The 19,790-nt window shown below is 32.1% G+C and overlaps 2 protein-coding genes and 2 long non-coding RNA genes across 4 annotated transcripts in view; 1 reads left to right on the forward strand and 3 right to left on the reverse strand.

The window, feature by feature from the left end:
• The window catches only part of LOC117104577, a 5,791-nt gene extending 3,221 nt beyond the window's left edge, over positions 1–2,570 (reverse strand). The window contains 1 exon segment of the mRNA XM_033245431.1: positions 454–2,570. Coding sequence (XP_033101322.1) covers positions 454–2,469 — 2,016 coding nt within the window. The 5' untranslated portion in view covers positions 2,470–2,570.
• Positions 22–3,623, forward strand: LOC117104579. Its single transcript, XR_004444782.1, has 3 exons — positions 22–55; positions 508–674; positions 3,487–3,623. It is a non-coding gene; the product is annotated as an uncharacterized LOC117104579 (long non-coding RNA).
• LOC117104578 lies at positions 3,283–6,536 on the reverse strand. Its single transcript, XR_004444781.1, has 3 exons — positions 6,269–6,536; positions 5,692–5,904; positions 3,283–3,874 (listed from the first exon to the last, which is right to left on the reverse strand). It is a non-coding gene; the product is annotated as an uncharacterized LOC117104578 (long non-coding RNA).
• An 11,363-nt stretch (positions 6,537–17,899) lies between these two features.
• The window catches only part of LOC117104569 (acid-sensing ion channel 1C-like), a 7,810-nt gene continuing 5,919 nt past the window's right edge, over positions 17,900–19,790 (reverse strand). Inside the window, exon 4 of the mRNA XM_033245422.1 lies at positions 17,900–19,325. Coding sequence (XP_033101313.1) covers positions 19,171–19,325 — 155 coding nt within the window. The 3' untranslated portion in view covers positions 17,900–19,170. The remainder of the gene's footprint in view (positions 19,326–19,790) is intronic.

Genomic DNA, 19,790 nt, shown 5'->3' on the forward strand with positions numbered 1-19,790 from the left:
ATATTCCAGTCATTGTGCTGAGGAAGACCGTGGCATTACGGTCGAAAATTTCACGGTAATGAAATTTGTTTGTGTTGTGATCAAAAGTTTAAACGTTTAGAATATTATTATTATTATTATTATCATTATTATTATTATTATTATTATTGTTTTTTTCGTTTCTATTTTTTAGTATTCTTAATATATATCACAGATTTATTATTATTGTAGGCATTATCCCATACCAATATATTATTATAGATGACAATGGTGATTTATACTGAATGTGTATTTTTTATTCAGTTGAATTTATACCGACTGCCTTTACTCTATTAGTTACATGTTAAATTTCCGTATCATTTTATTAGAATATGTCAATGTAAAACAGATCAGTTATCAGTAAATCGTCAGAATTCACATAAAAAATAGAATTTAAAGATTCCAAAATTTCTAATAAAAATTACAGTTATCCACCTTTGCATAAATGATGAGACTTTCCATGATATTATTCTTTTTCAAATCACGTAGAATTTCCTTTGAGTGTTTCTTGGATCGATAAATTCCATAAGCTGTGGCTAAGAACAGAGAACTGTTTAAAAACAAAATTATAGACATGGGAATTCCAAGGAATAGGAACACAGAAAACTCGCCAAGTATCCAGCAAACGGTATCGTCACCATACAGAAAATGAAAAGGTAAGTCTACGCAATCGCATAAATGAAGAGTAAAAAGGATAGCCACGAATCCAAAAGGAAATCCCCAACCAAAACCTAATGCGAAACTTTTTATAGACTGCTTCTGATGACGGCTATCTAGGGAAGACTTAAACGAACGGAAAGATTTAAATAGAATTAGCGACATCAAAAACATCCACATGAAGGCTACCAGTCAATGATAATGCAGAAGCGCTGCAAAAGCAGCACATGCGTGCTTAGATTGAGTAGTAACCATTCCCGCAAATAATGTCAGTAGCTGCGCAAGAAACAACGACACTGCAATATTTATTACAATTGTACCAGAATACATTTCGCGTTTCTTGGAGGCACAATACACGACCAATGTCAGAAATAAACCTAGCAGAGAACAAAACACACCAACTAGGTTGACAACTTGTAGGGTGTCCTCGTAAACAAAAAACGTTACCGAAGATGTTTTTGTTCCATTTGGTGAGAAAATTGAACAGACAAGAACTGTATCATTAAACATGATTGTAATTTCATCATGTTTGAATCGACGATCGGTAGGTTTGTAAACCCAAGTGTTATTGTTGAAAATATAAAAATCGATTATGTCAAGAGCGACTAGAGGGCAGGTTGTGCTATATGAACAGTTGGCTATTCTTAGTGTGCTTAAAGTTGTATTACTCGCAATTATGTATGTCATTTTCACTTGATAATCACTTGTTATTATGAAATTATTATTTTCGTCTGTAACTGTGAACCCTTCACTTTGTTTTGTAACGTTTAACGTGTTTATATTGAAGAACCGATTATCACAGCGCCCAACACCTAGTGACATCATATTTTCATTTTCACAAATCTGTGTCAATGTAATATTTTTCAACAAACTTCTGTGGTTACTATTGAATTGTTGATAAATTAATGTATGCACTTCGTTGAGTAGCTGGTACTCTGATGTTTCGAATAAAATTAAAGAATTTGATGTACCAAAGTGATAAACATCGAACAATGTGTCATATCCTTGTATTAATGACGTCATCTGAGTTATACATTTTGCTGGTATTGATTCATTGTTAGCGTTATAACGTACTTGTACAATACTTGACCTGTTACAAGAACATAGAAATTCAATAGTTTGTCCAGATGGATTCTCTGTTGGTACAGGTACAGCTACTGCAAAAGGGAATTCAATCAATTCAATGCAGCCAATCTCAGTAGAGACTTTGCCCTGCTCGCAGACAGTTTCAATACATTTGTCATTAAATGGGTTGTACACTCGGCCTAATCCACAATCAACGTTTTCACTGGTGAATTTCTCTGATGGGGATTCAACGCTAACACTACCAGATGAAAAATCTACTAAGATACTAATAGGTATAATTTCTCCTTCGGGTATTAAAAAGTCGGGAATTTCGGGGATTACACTTTTACAAACAGAGCCTAATATTCCGTGACAACGTGCACAGTGTGCATTAGCGTAAACGACGCCATTTTTGTGCACAGGTGCCCTATACATTTTGCAATAATTGGCCACTTCTTCATCTGCATAGTGCATTGGGCAATGCGTAAATCCATATTCATTTGAACAGTGTTGCTTACTTAGATTTCCAACAGGTTGATACTCATAATAACATTTTTCTGCACGATCTATATCAGAAAGAATATTTCGAAAACTTATCCGAGTTGTTGGAGCCATTGTTGTTGTTAGTAAATGGCTGTTATAGTACCCTATATTAGCATATCTGCATTGGGCTGTTATTTCCCAGGCTACGACATCCAATACAGACACTCCATTACAAAGAGCACACATTATAATAAGCTATACTAGAAATTGCAAATTGCAAGTGAAGTGCTGCGAAGTACAACTGCATATAAATGTTCTTCGAACAAAATTATTTATGCGAGTCAAGTGAAAATAATGAATAATAAAAATGTAACAAATAATATGAGACACGACCCATTGTCTATATTACAACACTTCTCATTGGGTAACAAAGTCGTAATTTTTCATTTTTGTGTCTATAGTGGTGAATTATGGTTTAGGTTGTTTTTAATAAAGTTTCAAAAATGTCTATGTATGTGGAAAATGTTACGTAGTTGATTACCAAAGGTTACAATTTTTATTTTGAAGACTGCATGGTCTAGGAAGTGTACATTTTTTTTATGGGGCAAGTTTCCAAGGGCGGGTTTTCTAGGGGCGAGTTGACTGCCAAAGAGTGTTGCCAAAGTGCGAGCCAGCGTGTTATTTGAGCACAAGTGCAAGACATCGCAAGTGTGAGCTTTTTAGTCGTCTTAGGCCCTTGTTTTTTGACAAACAAAACAAGTGTGCTATCAAACAAGTGTGCTATCGTATGGATGTGTAGCATGGTACAACAGCCTTACTGAGTACAATAAGATGAAAATTGATCAAATCACAAAAAATGCCCGCAAGTTGATTGAAAATGATGTAAATAAGGTTGAAGATGTCTATGAGAGAGAGGCCATTACTCATTTAAAGAAAATTCTAGAAGACAACTTCCATCCGCTACATAAGGAGCTCATTATCTGTAGATCTGGCCGACTACTTCCTATGAAATATAAAACAAATAGATGCAGAAAATCATTTGTGCATAATTCCATCCACTTACATAACTCAAAAAAGATAATCCATATTTATTTGCTTGAACGACCTGTATATATGTAAAATGGTTTTGTGATAACGTAACTTATTTTTTTATTTCGCCTTATGTATGTTTTTATCTAGTAGTTAAGATTTCAAGTGTCAACAGGAAAAATTTCATGTATACTTCATTGTAAACGTGACAATAAAGAAAATCTTATCTTTCAGAGGTCAAATTGCTGTCAAGAATATGAATTGGCTGCTTCGCAGCAATTAAATGAATCACTGACTGGGATTTTCTGAAGGAGATCGTCTGGATTTGGTTTCTCACATTTTGACCAATTGACATAATCAATGGTATTTGGACTGCATTTAGAGATCAGGTAAAATCGATAGGAGTCTCTACACACTGTACGATCCCAGAACGATTGAGAGGGACTTAGAGTGTTTTTAACTGCGCAATTTGTCCAGTAGTCATAACAACAGTCACCATAAAGTTGGCAATGTGAATCACAGTTGCACACAGATCCATTAGTCGGTGGGTTTCCACATCTACCTTGACACGTTTGATGTTGTGAACAAATGTCTATCGTTTCGCCAAATACGACAGCCGAACCTAAAACAAAATACATGGATAAATCGCATTATATATATATATTTTTACCTACAGCAAATGTGGTTCATTACATTACTCTATAAGATAAAAAGAAAAACTATAATCAAATTTTAAGCAATCAATATGGAAGGAATCATTTATGGAATTTGATATGCACTTTACTATTGAAAAACGGTATTTATTCTTTACTAGTAAGTCATTAACAAATAGGGTTTGCTGCTTGTTGTCACCTGGCCTGTGCCAGCCGGCCTTTCGCCACCCGGCCTTTTGCCTACCAGTCCATCAATCCACCCATCCATTCATTCATTCGTTCAATTGTTGTTTGTTCTTTGATTTCCTTTATATGTTTGTTTCGACTTTTATTTCCTTTAAGGCGTGCCCAGCACAAGATCTTTATCTTCTCGGAATCATGCCTTTTTACTTAGCTTGTTTTCCGTTTTATCTTAAATCATATGGCATTGTATATTTTATTTTGTTTTATGAAAGTAAATAAATGTCTTTTGAAATTGATATAAGACATCTAAGTAAAAATGATCATGTTAATGCTTTAGTTTTATAAAATAATATTTATGGCCTTATGGGCCGGTGGCCTGATTGGTTGAATAAAGTAGTTGCCCGAATAAATGAAAAAAAAATGAAATTACAAATCTGAAAAAAATTGATATACTTTAGTTTAGAATAAACAGAGGTAGACCTACACTAAAAAAATGATTATTTTCTAATCATTAGCGCAATCAACGATTAACGGTGATAGGTAACACTGACAATAAATAAGCTTGCTTTAATGTTAAGACTTTACTCCTTCAATATCAGTTTCATTCGAGTCGTTTAGCTTATTAAAATATAATATTATGAGTTATTGATTTAAATCATATTAATGTTTTTAGTATTATATAATTATTGTTATTATCTTTACCATCATTATTAATATTATCATTATCACAAATATCATCTTCATTATATATAATGATTTTATTAATAATAATAATTATTATTATTATTTACACGTAGGCATTAATGCTTAAACCTACTGACAAACTTGCTGGCTCTATGTAGAATCACTTTTCACCAGCTTTCTGGTTGATAAAGCATGTAGGCCTACGATTATCCAAATTTAGTTCTAGGAAGATTCAACTCTGTTGAAGTGAACATGTCTCTGCACAAGACATATGATCTACTCATATTATTTTCTTTCGGCCGGCCTATTTATTGTGTTGCTTACTTTACTAATAATTTATTATTTATCTGACAAAGGAAAATTCTGTGCCTCATTATGTATAGGCCTACCCTCATGATGCTTGGATTATATTGTGATTGTGAAAGCAACGTCGACTTTGACATTAGAAAAGTTATGAAGTCACAATAGAATATCAAATAACTAATAAAATTCACAAAAAAAAGGGGAAAAAAAAAGAAAAAATCAGAAAAAAATGTCATGTACGTAACCGCCACCGAGGATTCTTAACGGCTTCCTGGTCCCCAGCATAAATGACTGATACTTTTTTTTTTCTTCGCTACAACACATTGGGCTTTTCCTACATTGACATAATGAGAAGTAAAACTGATGTTAAAATAAAGTAAAAAACTATTTTCCGTTTATTAGTATTATAAATAATCAGATTGATTAATTGTTGATTGATTATTATTATTATTATATTATTATTATTATTATTATTATTATTATTATTATTATTATTATTATTATTATTATTATTATTATTATTATTATTATTATTTTTATTAATATTATTATTATAATACCGTACCGTACCGTATATAAATGATCTAGACCATAACATAAATAAACATGTTTATACCTTAAAGAAGAGGTATCTGCAACAGTGGTGTATCTATGGGTGTGCGCGAGAGGCGCCTCAGGCGCCTCTTAAAGATCACGATCAAGGTGTAAAAAAAGCACCTAAAGTCACCTTGTTTTGCCAGTTTACTCCCACTCAACTGATCAGCTCAAAACTTCACCTTTGCGCCCCCATCAGCTTCCCCACATCAAGACACCTGGACACGCTACTGATCTGCAAGTGTGAAAATGTTGCTCTAACTGGCATTGTAAACCGGGACCTTATAACTGCCTATGCATACGCCAACTTGGCCAGTGAGGCTTTATTTTGCAATTAAAATCCGATTAGAATAACTTTTCAGTTATGACGATAACAGTTTATAATTACAGTATATAACAAAAATAATACTTAAGTATTATTAAGTATTAGCTTTGTTAATTCGGTAACTATAAACTGCTATCGTTATAACTGTACCTATGAAAAACCAATATTATACACTTGCCTTCAAAAACTGTATCATGTAATCAAGCACTTTAGAAAAAAAAATGAAAAAAAAAAAGATGCAGAATCAGAAATAATTATTTCTATTTTTACCTACCTTTTTCTAATTTGAGTAGAGCGATGTTTTCGATTTCGTCGTATCCGATATTTTTTTTTTACAATGTGTTTGATATACTGTAACAGACTATGGAAGGCAATGTATCGGCCTAATGTATAGTGTGATGCGATTATGAAGTCGAAATATGGCGAGTTGATAACAAAAATCATTGGAACACTGTATTTGTACTTGGTAGGATGAAGGCTAAACAGGATTAATGTACATGGTATCATTAACAGTTAAGAAGTATTGACTTTGACGAACTTGACCTTACTATTTGATTATTTAGAATGGTAGGCTTATCACACTACACAATTGTTAGTAATGATAAATTTAAATAAAATGATGATAAATACATAAATATTAATAATAATAATAATTATAACGATAGTAGTAATAATCCTATACTAATTAATAATACTAATAGTAATATTACATAATTAGTTATTATGAATATTACTAAATATAATAATTATTACCAATAATAAGAATTATATATTTTTTTTATAGAATTATAAAAAATAAATATAAATAATAATAATAATAATAATAATACAATAATAATAATAATAAGAAAAGAAAAAAAATATGACCACTAAAAGATAGGTTGCATGTATCATGTTATCTCTCTCAGTTATTTTGTTTACGTAATGTCAGAAATGCAGTCGTAAAATTGACGTAGATAATTAGTGTTGAGTTCAGGTACAGTTTCTGATAGCAGTTTCATATTATTTTTCATAACATAAAAATATTTAGAAACCACTAAAATGAGATGAGAGAATTGGTCAGGTGCAGCTAAAGCAAAATTTTACTCGAATTCATTAAGAAACTGAAAACCAACTGTGCTTTATGAAAATCGACTGTGTTTGTTAAACGACTGTACTTGAACACTTTTCTTTTTTTATTTTTTCATTTTAACAATATTTTATTTCTATCATCTTTTCTTTGAACACAGTAAAAAATGATAATTAAATTGAGTAATAGTAATTAACATGTTAACGATGAAACAGGCAACAGTCCAAAAGGTAAATTCGGTTTTGGTTGAAAAGATCAGCTAAAACTTAATGTGTCCGACTAGCCAAATAATATAAACTATGATAATAGTAAATTTCAAAACACATAAAAAACAAACAAAGAAACAAACAGTGCTTTAGACAGATCGATAAATAGTCCGGATGAAAATGATTTATTTTGAATTGCATCATTTATTTAATTAGTAATATCAGTTAAGGCAGAAGAAGTGGATATTTTGTTTCTAAAACCAAGCTGCCTAAATAAAAAATATCATATTTGCTAATAAAATCATAAGTACGATCATAAAAATTTGTTTAAGGACCTTAAAAAAATGGAAGAATGTAAATTGGACTGTAATTGTTGTGTTCAGTTTTATTGCCCTTTTTTCAAAATATGTTTGGTTTCCCAACCTCAAGGTCTGGCTTTCAATACCTCACTGTGCATTTCGCTTCTGTCCTTGAGCAAGGCACTTTATCCGCATTGCCTCTCTCCACCCAGGAGTATAAATAAGTACCTGATGGGGTTGCCTGTTGATTACCAGCAGCAACACTTAAAAAGCATATCAACCCAATGACCAGGAAAAAAGAACTGCACTTTATAACGACAAGGAAGTGGCGCATTATAAATGCCCATACCAGTACCAATAGATTTTTTTTTAACAACGTTACCACGTCATCAATGCCCGGAGCATGAATCTTAACCACTTCGTCTTCACAAACTGGAGAAAGAAAGAATGAATTAGTAATCGGTGGATATTTAAAAGAATTATTGTTAATTTCTATAGCAAGTTTAAGGCCTATATTTGTAAAGTGATTGTTTAATAAGTTTACAACTTTTAAGGGATCTTTTGTTAGTTCGTCATACACCATAATCCCAATGCCAAATGATGATTTATTATTGTTTGAAGATGATTTAAGAAGGGAATTAATAACACGCCCGGTACATTTGATGTTGGATTATAATTTGCTAAAAATGTCAGAATAATAATTTCTTTTGCCGGTTTTAAGGTTTGCGTTTAGTTTGTTTTGATAATGCTTGTATTTTAAAATATTAGAGTTAATGGCTGACGAAGGTTTTTAAAATAAAGTTTATGTTTATATGTCATTGAGATTAGCAATCTGCCAGTCACCCATAGTTTCAGTTTAGGTTCATGTTTAATAGTATTATGTTGAGTTAAAGGAATTATGTGTGTTATATAAAGACGAGTACCTATTTAAAAATAAATCATATGCATAGAGGCATTGATGACATTTTCAAATGAACTGTTTAATCCTTTAGGTCATTCTGAAAGTTGTAGATATTATATTCATTGATTTTTATGGATTGCTGTTTATGATTATTTGTTGGTTTATTTGGTTTGCATGTATTACTGATATTGAAAATATGACAATGGTTGATAGGCTGTGATCATAAAAAAAAAGCGACATCATTGATGCTGAATGAATCAATACTATAATAGTACCATTATTAGGTTATGTTTGTTTGTAATTAATTCAATAAATTTAGATTCACAAAATATTGGGATGGTATTAAATCATTACTAATTTTGTAACTAATATTGTTGGTAATAAAAATATGTACTCCTCCACATTTATAGGAACGAGGTTTAAATATTGTAGAATAGTTTGGAATGTGAATGAGAGGGCTATTTAAATCCATTCAAAGTTTTTGTTACCGAAATAATATCAAAATTAAAATTTTATAAATTAATACAATAATATTAAAATAGAATCAATATTTTTATATTCAATATTGTTCAACTTCTCCTTGAATTCATTTGGTAAGTAATATTTTGATATGGTAGGTTTATTGAAAAAAATATTCTATCTACCAATTGGTCTGTTTCGTCAAAAGCAAAAGTATTAAAAGCAAATACACAGTAAGACATAATAGCACAAATATTAACTATAACATTAATAGCAATTATAAAATAATAATAACAATAATATATAACAATAATAACAACTATAACAATAACAATAAAATAATAATAAGAACAATAATAGTAAAATAATAACAAAAACAATAACAGTAACAGTAACAATGTTATTGTTACTGTTATTAAATAATTACAATAATGACAACAACAACAACACTAATAATAATAATAATATAAATAATAATAATAATAATAATAATAATAATAATAATAATAATAATAATAATAATAAATGATAATAACATAATAACAATAATGACAGTAAGCAGTAATTATACAATAGTTAACATTAAGGGTAGGCCTAATAATAACACTTAAAATAAAATAATAATAACAATAACAATTGACAACAATATTAATAATAATAACAATGATAATGATAATAATAATAGTAGTAATAATAGTAACAAATACCGAGTGTGCTTAAAAAGTTTGAAAGTTTCTCTTTTAGTGTTCCATATATAGCCATATGCAAAAGTACGCACGTTTAATGTTGCTCTTTTGGCGTTCCATTTAAAACAACTGGCAGAAAGGGCTAGGGAATGCGGAAGTAAACAGTGACATGTGGTCGCACCCGTTAAAGATTCAGTAATAAACGACAGTATGTCATTATTTTCCCCTCAAATTATTTATGTTTTAATTCATTGAGGTATAATATAAAAATGTACAAACACCAGCCAAGGGTTGAAATGAGTGTACTTACAAAAAATATATATATAATTTTATTGGAAATTTTATATGTATACAAGATTAAACCAAGAAAGGACAAAACATTTAAAGTACATTCAAAGAGATATCAACTAAGAAATTACTAGGCTTAATTATAACACCTAAACTTGTCATTAATGTCATCAAAATACTATAAACATAAAGATATAAATAATATAAAAATGATTATTATTGAATTATATACAATTTTTTTTTGTAATTATTGATTTATTTCTAACACTGCAAGATAAAAACATAAAGTAGGGAACATCAGCAGGTTTATTCTTAAGGAAATTAACAAAGGAAATATTGCATTTATTGGGATTAGGGATCATATAGTTGGATTAACACCAACCTCTTAGATTATCCAACATACTGTAGTCTGCAAGGAAGGCATATCTCCGTTATGAACGGTTTCACCCAGGGTGAGATCGTAAACATTGTTATTTCCATCATCTGCAGCAAACGACACTAGCATACTTAATGCCGCAAGAGTAACACTGGACCAAATAGTGTTACTTGGGGGACACCACAGGACAGTGACATGTATGTTGACTTGATTCTTGCAAATTTTGTGTTAGAAGACCACCCAGTAAGAAGCTACAGACGATAGGAATTATGGACGATATCACCCGAAGATGAATTAAATTTCTAACCACAGCATTGTGATCGACACGATCAAACGCCTTTGTGAAGTCAATGGTACACAAGTTGACATAACTCCCAAGCCAAGGAGCAAATTCTTTATATAATCTAATAGGAGGTTTGTCGGCGTGACCAGCCTTGTAAGGAACAAGTTTATCAAGAGCTCGCTGAACTTGCCCAACAAAAGGCGGCGGTCGAGTGGCTGGTAAATAAGCGGGTAGATAATGTAAATTGAGTGGAGCCAGGGACGTATCCAGGGGGGAGCCGTGGGAGCCGCGGCTTCCCCCCCCCCTTTGTACACAGTGTTAAAATTTTAAAGCTTATTCTTAAGCCAATACAAATTCTTTCCTGGGATCACTCAAAATGAATACTTCTAAACATGTAAATATGCATCAGTACACGTTATACATAGGCCTTATAGAACACATAGGCCTAAGCGTGATTAAAAAAATCTTAAATCCATAAATCTCAGGCCAGGTCTTTTAAGATAGAAATGCGATACTGTGGTTCAATTTCGACTTTATCCTTTTGCAAGTTTCTTTAAATGTTTGTTTAATAATACTACTACTAATAGTAATAATAATAATAATAACAATGATGATGATGACGATAGTAATAATTGATATTAATATTAATAACAATAAAAAGTGAAGAAAATTGTGCTAAATGCGAAAAAAGTTTTTTGTTGATCATAATATAGTATATATAGTTAAAGCTTAGTAAGCTATAATTAGGCCTAAGTTGTCCTGGATATTATGTATATCCCTGATAAAAGATCATGAGAAATTTGTTGGCGTTTCATTTTGACTATAATGGTAATGTGATGATGATGAATTTTACTATATAAAAGTGTCATTTCCAGCCATCTCGAAAGGTGCTATTTCCTTAAATTTTCTCACCTCAGCTCCAACCATTGTGGGGCTGAGGTGGGTGTCGACTCACAAAATGCCATCCCCCTCCACCTTTCAAAACAGATCTGTGCCCTTCCCTGGGTATGACATTAAACCCCATCGAGTCGGCTCCTGATGTATGTCTTAGTGACTGCTGTTTGTTTTTAGGATGTGATCTGGTTTTTCATGTCCATTTTTCGTGATTATGACTATTCTGGATAAAGAATGTTTTAAGCACAAGTGGATTCAAGGCCCCCCCCCCCTTCATTTTTTAAGGGAAAAAAAAGAAAAATATATTCAAATTGAAGTGCGAGAGTATATTCAAATTGAAATGCGAGAGTGTAATTTCCGGCCATCTAGAGATGCCCTAATCATAAATTTTCTTTCCTCAGCCTCAACCATGGTGGAGCTGAGGTGGGTGGTTCCTCGGTCTGTGAAAGTCCCTCCCTGGTTCACCTCTCTTTCGAATTCCTGGATCTGCCACTGTTGATTTATTATATAATTATTTTTTTTATCTTATTTATAATGCGTCTATTGCAATTTTCACTTTATCCTCTCAAACAGTCCTAAGAACGTTCAAAGTGCGCTACTTCACAGGGGGATTCGCCCCCTTGACCCCGCCGGGGGCATACGTAATTCGCATAACGGCTCCCCCCTTTCAAAATCCTGGCTACGTCCTTGAGTGAAGCAATTGAATTACAAATACTAGAGAAATTTGTATTAATAAAATTAGTAAGGTCATCTTTAGAACAACCAGGTATAGTAATATTAGAATTGGTAGTCTTGCTATTATTATTGTTTTATTCTTTATGACACTTGGTAGGGTTAGTACACTTAAGAATCAATAGAGATTTACAATAGTGATTCTCTTTTTTCATGAGAAATAGCGTTATTTACCAGGTTGCTAAGACTACTCCTTGTAATCAAGAACATTTTGCCAGTCGTAGGTTGTAATCCACTGTTCAAAAGGAAATACCAAGGAGTTTCGATATGGTTACAGACACAGACTTGCTTATATTGTGATCGCTACGGCTAAGGTGCCAATCTCTCTGGAGAATTGTACAGATTTGTGTAATGAAAACAATTAAATCTAATAAGGAATTCTTTTTTGTTTGCAAGGTTAACAACTTGAGTTAAGTTGAGTGGTGGGGGCGGGGGCGGGGAGGGAGAAAATTTGAAGTAATATCTAAATTAAAATATATTTAGATACCGTAATACTCCAAATTCTCTAAGCATGATTAGGCAATGGAAACTCAAATGACTCAACGGTCTTGACAATAAAATATCCACCCTTATAATTTTTAAATTTAAGCTATTAAGGAAACATTTTATAAGATAAAATATAATTTTGATAATAACAATAATAACTAGACTTACTATGTCTGTTTGAACAACAGAACACAGGACTTTTCCCCATTGCTTTAATGAGAAACGAAGATAAAATTGCAACAAAATGAACTTGCCCAACTTAAATTAAAGGCGTCGGTCGAGTGGCTGGTAAATAAGCGGGTAGATAATGTAAATTGAGTGGAGCAATTGATTTACAAATACTAGAGAAATTTTTATTAATAATATTAGTAACGTCATCTTTAGAACAACCAGGTATAGTATTATTAGAATTGGTAGTCTTGCTATTATTATTGTTTTATTCTTTATGACACTTGGTAGGGTTAGTACACTTAAGATTCATTAGAGATTTACAATAGTGATTCTCTTTTTTCATGAGAAATAGCGTTATTTACCAGGTTGCGAAGACTACTGTTATCATGGAACATTTTGCCAGTCGTAGGTTGTAATCCACTGTTCAAAAGGAAATACCAAGGAGTGACGATACGGTTACAGACGCAGACTTGCTTTTATTGTGATCGCTACGGCTAAGGTGCCAATCTCTCTGGAGAATTGTACAGATTTGTGTAATGAAGACAATTAAATCTAATAAGGAATTATTTTTTGTTTGCAAGGTTAACAAATTGAGTTAATTAAACATTAGGTTCAAAATCAGCTAGATCAATGTTGTTAAAGTCTCCCATTACTCGAGTGGGAGCAGTAAAATCACTTGTACGAATGTCATCATCAGTATCGACGATGTGGTCAATCAACGCATCAGTAAGGCTGCTCATATCAAAATGCAGTTACAATTACAAATATAGTGGGCACTGTAAAGTTTGAAGGTAATTCCATCGCAATTAAATATCGACACACCACCACCTTTCCTGTTGCACCTATTTTTAGTGTAATTCTGATAACCAGAAGTGTTAGCGAAATAGATCTCTGAATCACCGAGCCTTGTCTCAGTCAGGACGGATACATCAACATTGTATTTCTTAATCGTCAATTCAAATTTGTCAAGTTTGTTTCTAATAGAGCGAGCAATGACGAGGAAAAGTTTTGAAAAAGACAATCAGGCATTATGGCTTTCAATTCCACTTTTAAGCCGATGATCTTCAACTTATGTAACTTTTAACCTCAGCAATGCTAGCAGCACTCTCTCAACTTTACAGACCTTATCCCTCTGTGCTGCTAATATTCAGCAGTTGTTGTTAGGCAACAAACTGAAGCTGAACAAAAATCAGACCGAGTTTTTGATTTGTGCCTCTAAGTGTCATCTTTCCATTGATCATGTTAAAGGTATAAGCCTGCTGATAGGGGACACCATTAATTATTCTTCCGGAAGTGTCCGCACTCTTGGTGTGACTTTTGACTCGTTAGCAGTATCAAATGTTAGTAAGGCTGTTAAGTTCCATCTAGGAAACTTATTGAGAATCAGAAAGTTCATAGGTAGGGATACTTGCCATGCTGCTGTGAGGGCACTGGTTCTTTCAAGACTGGACTACTGCAATTCACTGCAAAGTGGTTTTTTAAAGAGATTTATACACCCTTCAGAAACTTCAAAATTTTGCAGCTAGACTAATTTTTTCTTGTAAATCACGTACTTATACATCTCCCTTTATTCGTGATCTTCTTTGGTTGCCTGTACAGGAAATAATTAAATTCCAACTCCTCTTTGTTTTCAAATCCCTTTCTGGCCTAACAAGATCTTCCAACTCCATCCAACTTGTTCGACCGGTCTACCATGAATGTATTGGTGACAATTTATTCCCTCCAATTGCTGCCCAAACTTTGGAATGGTCTACCTAATTATTTAAGATATTTATTTGTTCTTTATACTGGGTTTCCTCTTCAGTAACAAATTACTGTTCTCCCAAAGGGCCCAGTACACATAAAACAGTACACGACACACAAGATAAACATACACACATGATGTTTTACACAAACTGAATATGAGGTTTAGGAGTGGAGTTGTTTTGGTCGTGAGAAAAAGTCCTGCAACTGACAGGAATTGAACCCATGACCCTGGGATTGGAAATCAAGCATCTTAACCACCAAGCTATTCAACCCAACTCATTGTAATTCGCTTAGGCCAGTTCAAAGGCCATCTTAAAACACACATATTTCAATAGTTCTCTCAACTTGCTCGATCGTATTAGTTTATTGTTTTCTTTGTTTTATTATTCTTCTACTGCTTTATTCCATTAGTTAAGTTACCTCACTTTGAATTGGTTTGGTTCTATGCAAGCTTTACTTAGGGGGATTTTTTTCCCTTTTTTGACATATTGTGGAGAGTCGCTTAAAGCGTTTTGTAACTGAAAAGAAAAGCGCTACACAAGTAACAAGTAATCCAGAATGTAGTGGTTAATTGTCACTAGGTTATTATAGGGAACAGTGTAAATTCACTGTTCCCTTGTTATTCCGCTCACAAACACTTTTACAGTTACGCTTAGGCCAATACCTAAGTCTAGACTTGTTGTTGTTACCAATATCAATCACAATTTCAGTCCTTCGAATTTTGCGTTTACCGCGCCCTTTGAAACTTTTAGGTTTTCTCTGGGTACAAACACTGAAAAATGACGGATTTCTGTAAAAAGACTTGCCCCGATTAAGTGTTTTCAAGTCATCAAATAAGATGAAATATGGAATTATATTAACTTCGTGAGATGGGGAGCTGTATTAGTTGCTCAGACCTGTTATTATTATTCTTTTAATCTCTAACTAACAAACCTTTCTAAACGATTTATAAAGCTAAAAAAAAAAAGAAGATGTTCATGCGTGTTATAAACTATTTACGTTCTTGAGACTGCAGATTCCGCTGCTGTTGATATTTTCTGCCATTGCCAATGCTGTCGCGGCAGCCTCACCACCTCGCTTCTGCCGTTGCTGTCGTCATGGCCGAAGGCGGTATTACGTAGAGTTTCCGAAAATGTTTGTTTATGTGTCCGATAAATAAACACCTCATTTTAGAACTTTACTTTGACCCCTTTAAATTTTAAGATAACAGTATTTCATTAACATATGATGTGCCAAACGTGGTAAAGACTTCGTGAAGTACATATGCATCTAGAAATAAATTTATTTATTTTTTTGTTTGTTTGTTTGACCTTCCGTCCGACGGTACGTCCGTTCTTTCATGCATCCATCCAAAAATACGTCCGTACATTCATGCATCCGTCCGTCCTGTCCTGTCCGTCCTTCCGTTCATCCATCCATCCATCCATTCGTTCCTTCGTTGGTTCGTTGGTTCATTCATTAATTCATCTATCCGTCCCTTGATTCATACATTTATTATTTTTGTATTTAGAATGTGCAAAAAAAATGTATTTATTGATGACATTTTACCAGTAAACATTGCTAATTAAAATCTGAATTATATTATGCAACCGTTGTTGCTAAACTGAACAATCGACTATGTTTCGTTGGGTCAAGTGGATAGCTTATTGGAAATTAACGCTGATTAATGTACTCTGGTTTAGGTTAATTTTGGTTGTCAAAGAAATCTATTTTACAAACAGCCATAAGAAAATAATACTTAACGAAAAATTGTTGTCAACAAAACGAATAGTCGAATACGGCCAATGTTAGTTAAGCCTTAATTATTTGACCTCGTAATATTCCAATGAAGACTCATTTACAAACTGGTTTATAAATTCCGCACTATTAGGTCTATCTAAAACACGCTAGATTCAGGTGCTGCATCATGATTGTGTGATTTTGCTTGCATTGGTAATCTTATACAGATATTGATTTCTTATAAATGGAAAATTGAACTAGATTGAAAAGCCTACAATTAACTTTCATACTGCGATTTCTTTATTCAACAAGCGTGACATTAGCCGTGAAAGCATTCATTCAATGGTTAATAAATGTTAACCAAATCATGGTCGTATGAATGAATGATTATTTTAATTTACACTATTTTTATAAAGCAAATTCAAGTGAAATAATTATACAATTGTTATTGTAAATAATGTTTATTTGGCAAATTACCAATGGCGATAATTTTCTTTGACAAAAAAAGTTTTATGCCATATACGCTTGTGATTTGTCTATATGGTTATGATATGATGTCATCATGGGCATGTTTAGCAATGCCACGTGTTTTTGTCAAATAGGCAGGGCTTAATGCAAGAAAACCTGTTTAACACCTCACTTTACTGCTCGTACGATAAATTGTATTTATTTATTTGTTTGTTTGTATGTTTTTCCGTCCGTCTGTCCGTCCGTCCCTCAGCCCATCTCCGTCAGGCCGTCAGTCCATCCGCCCGTATTATGTTCGTGTTCGTTTGTTTAATAATGAATTCATTCATTAAGTATAATCACAAAAATAAAATAAGATGTTTGACTCTATTGAACATTACTATTTATTAAAACTTGTAAATAATTATATTTAATTTTGTAATTAAAATATGTTTGCTTGATCGGTATTTCAATAATCATTGTGTAGATATTAACATTATTTTTTTTATTGATTTATTTAGTTTTTTTTTATAATTAGAAGAAAATAATTGTGAATAATAATTTTGTAATGTAATTGATAATAGTACTTATTTTGTAATGGCTGCGTAGTTTGTAGCAATAATTCGTAAAAAAATGTTTTCATGCAGCTTTTGAATTCTGTTAGCCTACAAATGTTTTTTACTTCATGTTGGTAAATATTATAATTATTATTTTCTGTAATTTAATCTAAATTATATTACCTGAAAAAATGTTGTTGCTAAACTGACTAATCGGCCATTTTTGTTTTCGTCACGTGGATATCTTATTGCAAAGTAAAGCTGATTAACGCACTCTGGTTTGCGTTAATTAGGTTAAATTAAGTCTATTTTACGAACCAGCAGAATAAAAATATTACTCAACGAAAAAGTGTCAACGAAACGAATAGTCGAATACGGCACATATATAGTTAAGCCATAATTATTTGACCTCGTGATATTTAGATGAAGTATCATTAACAAACTAGTTGATAAATTCCGCACTATTATCTACAGACATGCTAGATTAAGGTGCTGCATCATTTTGTGAATTTTCTGGTATGGTAACCTTATACAGATATTTCACGTAAATGGACAATTTAACTAGATTGAAAAGCCTACGATTAACTTTCATACTGCTGTTTGTTTATTCAACAATCGTCAAACACTAAGTGACAATAGCCGTGTGAAAGCATTCATTCAATGGTAAATAAATGTTAACGTCGTATGAATGTCCGAATTTTTAAAACTATCCTTATAAAGCAAAATTATGTGAAATAATTATACATTTGTTATTGTAAACAATGTCTATTTGGCAACTTACCAATGGCGGATATCAAGTTTTGGAATTGAAATTTACTCGTTTAGTTTAAAACTCTGTCCACACGACCAAAATTTTCAATGACAAAAAATGAAAAAAAAAAAGATGTATACCATATAGTCGTAATTTGCCTATAATATGGTCATGATGTGATGTCATCATCACCATTTTTAGGAATACAAACATGCTTTTGTCAACTACATTTTCATTGTCTAGACAGGGCTTAATGAAAGATACTTTTTTAACACCTCAATTTACTGCTTGAGAAAAAAAAGTTTCCAAAAATCCATTCTAGAGATTTTATTACTTAACATTAATTATCATTCAGCTACCGCAACACATTATGTTTTACAAATCGATTGATCATATCGTGCTGCTTGTATTAATATAACATAGATTAAAACACAAGACTTTAAAATTAATGCTAGTTTTTTTTCTTTTTTTTTTCTACTTCCTATTATGCCAATAAAAACAACTTGTTTATATAATTATTAATACCAAATTTAGTTGATAATGTCCCAAAATACCAAATCTAAACTACCACACTTTACAAGCTCTTACAATCCCTAGTATTCAATTAAGTAGATATACAATACTTCCAATTATAACAAATCATTAATATCCTACATCAATGCACCTTTTAAGAATGTCTATCAAATTACCGATTAATCTATCAAAATTTGGCTGGAAATATTGGCTTAGTTATACGTTTACGATTTTAACAACGATGCTTAAAAGAAAAGAATCGTAGATTATACACAATGGTAGAAACCATGACCAATTCTGAATTTTGATAAAGATTGTAAACATTAGAAATTAATACAAAAAAAAGCTCTATATAGGCCTATGTCAACATACACTTCTAACCACCTTCATTCGCTTCCCTGCATTTAATTCTGCAATCATGTATTGAAATTTTATTTTGAAAAAAAAATACCAACTTAGTATTATTTTCTTGGTAAATCTACAAAAATGAGAAAGTTCCTCCATTGAAACTTGCAAGTTCAATATTGAAAAAGTTTTTAACTATAATGCACTGACCACAAAAATGTAACTTCACACGTATATGCGTGTTTCTACTATTTAGTTTTCGATACATTGATGGGATTGGTTACGTTGTTATTTTTCCCACGACAAAAACGCTGGATCGCAGCAATGATTCCAAATTCCAGAAATTCGATGACAGTGATAATACTCATGCCGCATAGCAGACCCATGTTGCCACCGATTTCAGCTGTACAGAAAACAAGATGTAAAACGATCAAAGAGCAATAAAAAAAATTAATAATACAATATTATAATTTAGGAGATAATTACATTTAAAATGTTATTATTTCTCTCAGCATCCTTGAAAACCTATCAAGTAAATTTTATAAGGGAAAATGTGAATTGATTTAAAGTACCATAGGACGCAAAAACAATCATTGAGGAGTAATGATTTGATGTGAACATTATTGTGTGACATGTATCTATCCATTCAGCATATGTATTTTCAGTCATTCATTTATTCTTTAATCAGCCAATAACATAAAGAAGTGGATACAATACAATTAAAAGAAATTAAACAAATACTTGAGACCAATATAGAACCTTAGTTGGCTGGGATTAGCTATAGTGTGAAAAACACTCTGGCTCTCAGTCCTGTTACTCCTGTTTTAGGTTTTTTTTTCAATATATATATATATATATATATACTGTC

The sequence above is a fragment of the Anneissia japonica genome, unplaced genomic scaffold (assembly GCF_011630105.1).
Source record: "Anneissia japonica isolate Jap-2015-1 unplaced genomic scaffold, ASM1163010v1 scaffold287755_len519135_cov135, whole genome shotgun sequence".
Classification (NCBI taxonomy): Eukaryota; Metazoa; Echinodermata; class Crinoidea; order Comatulida; family Comatulidae; genus Anneissia; species Anneissia japonica.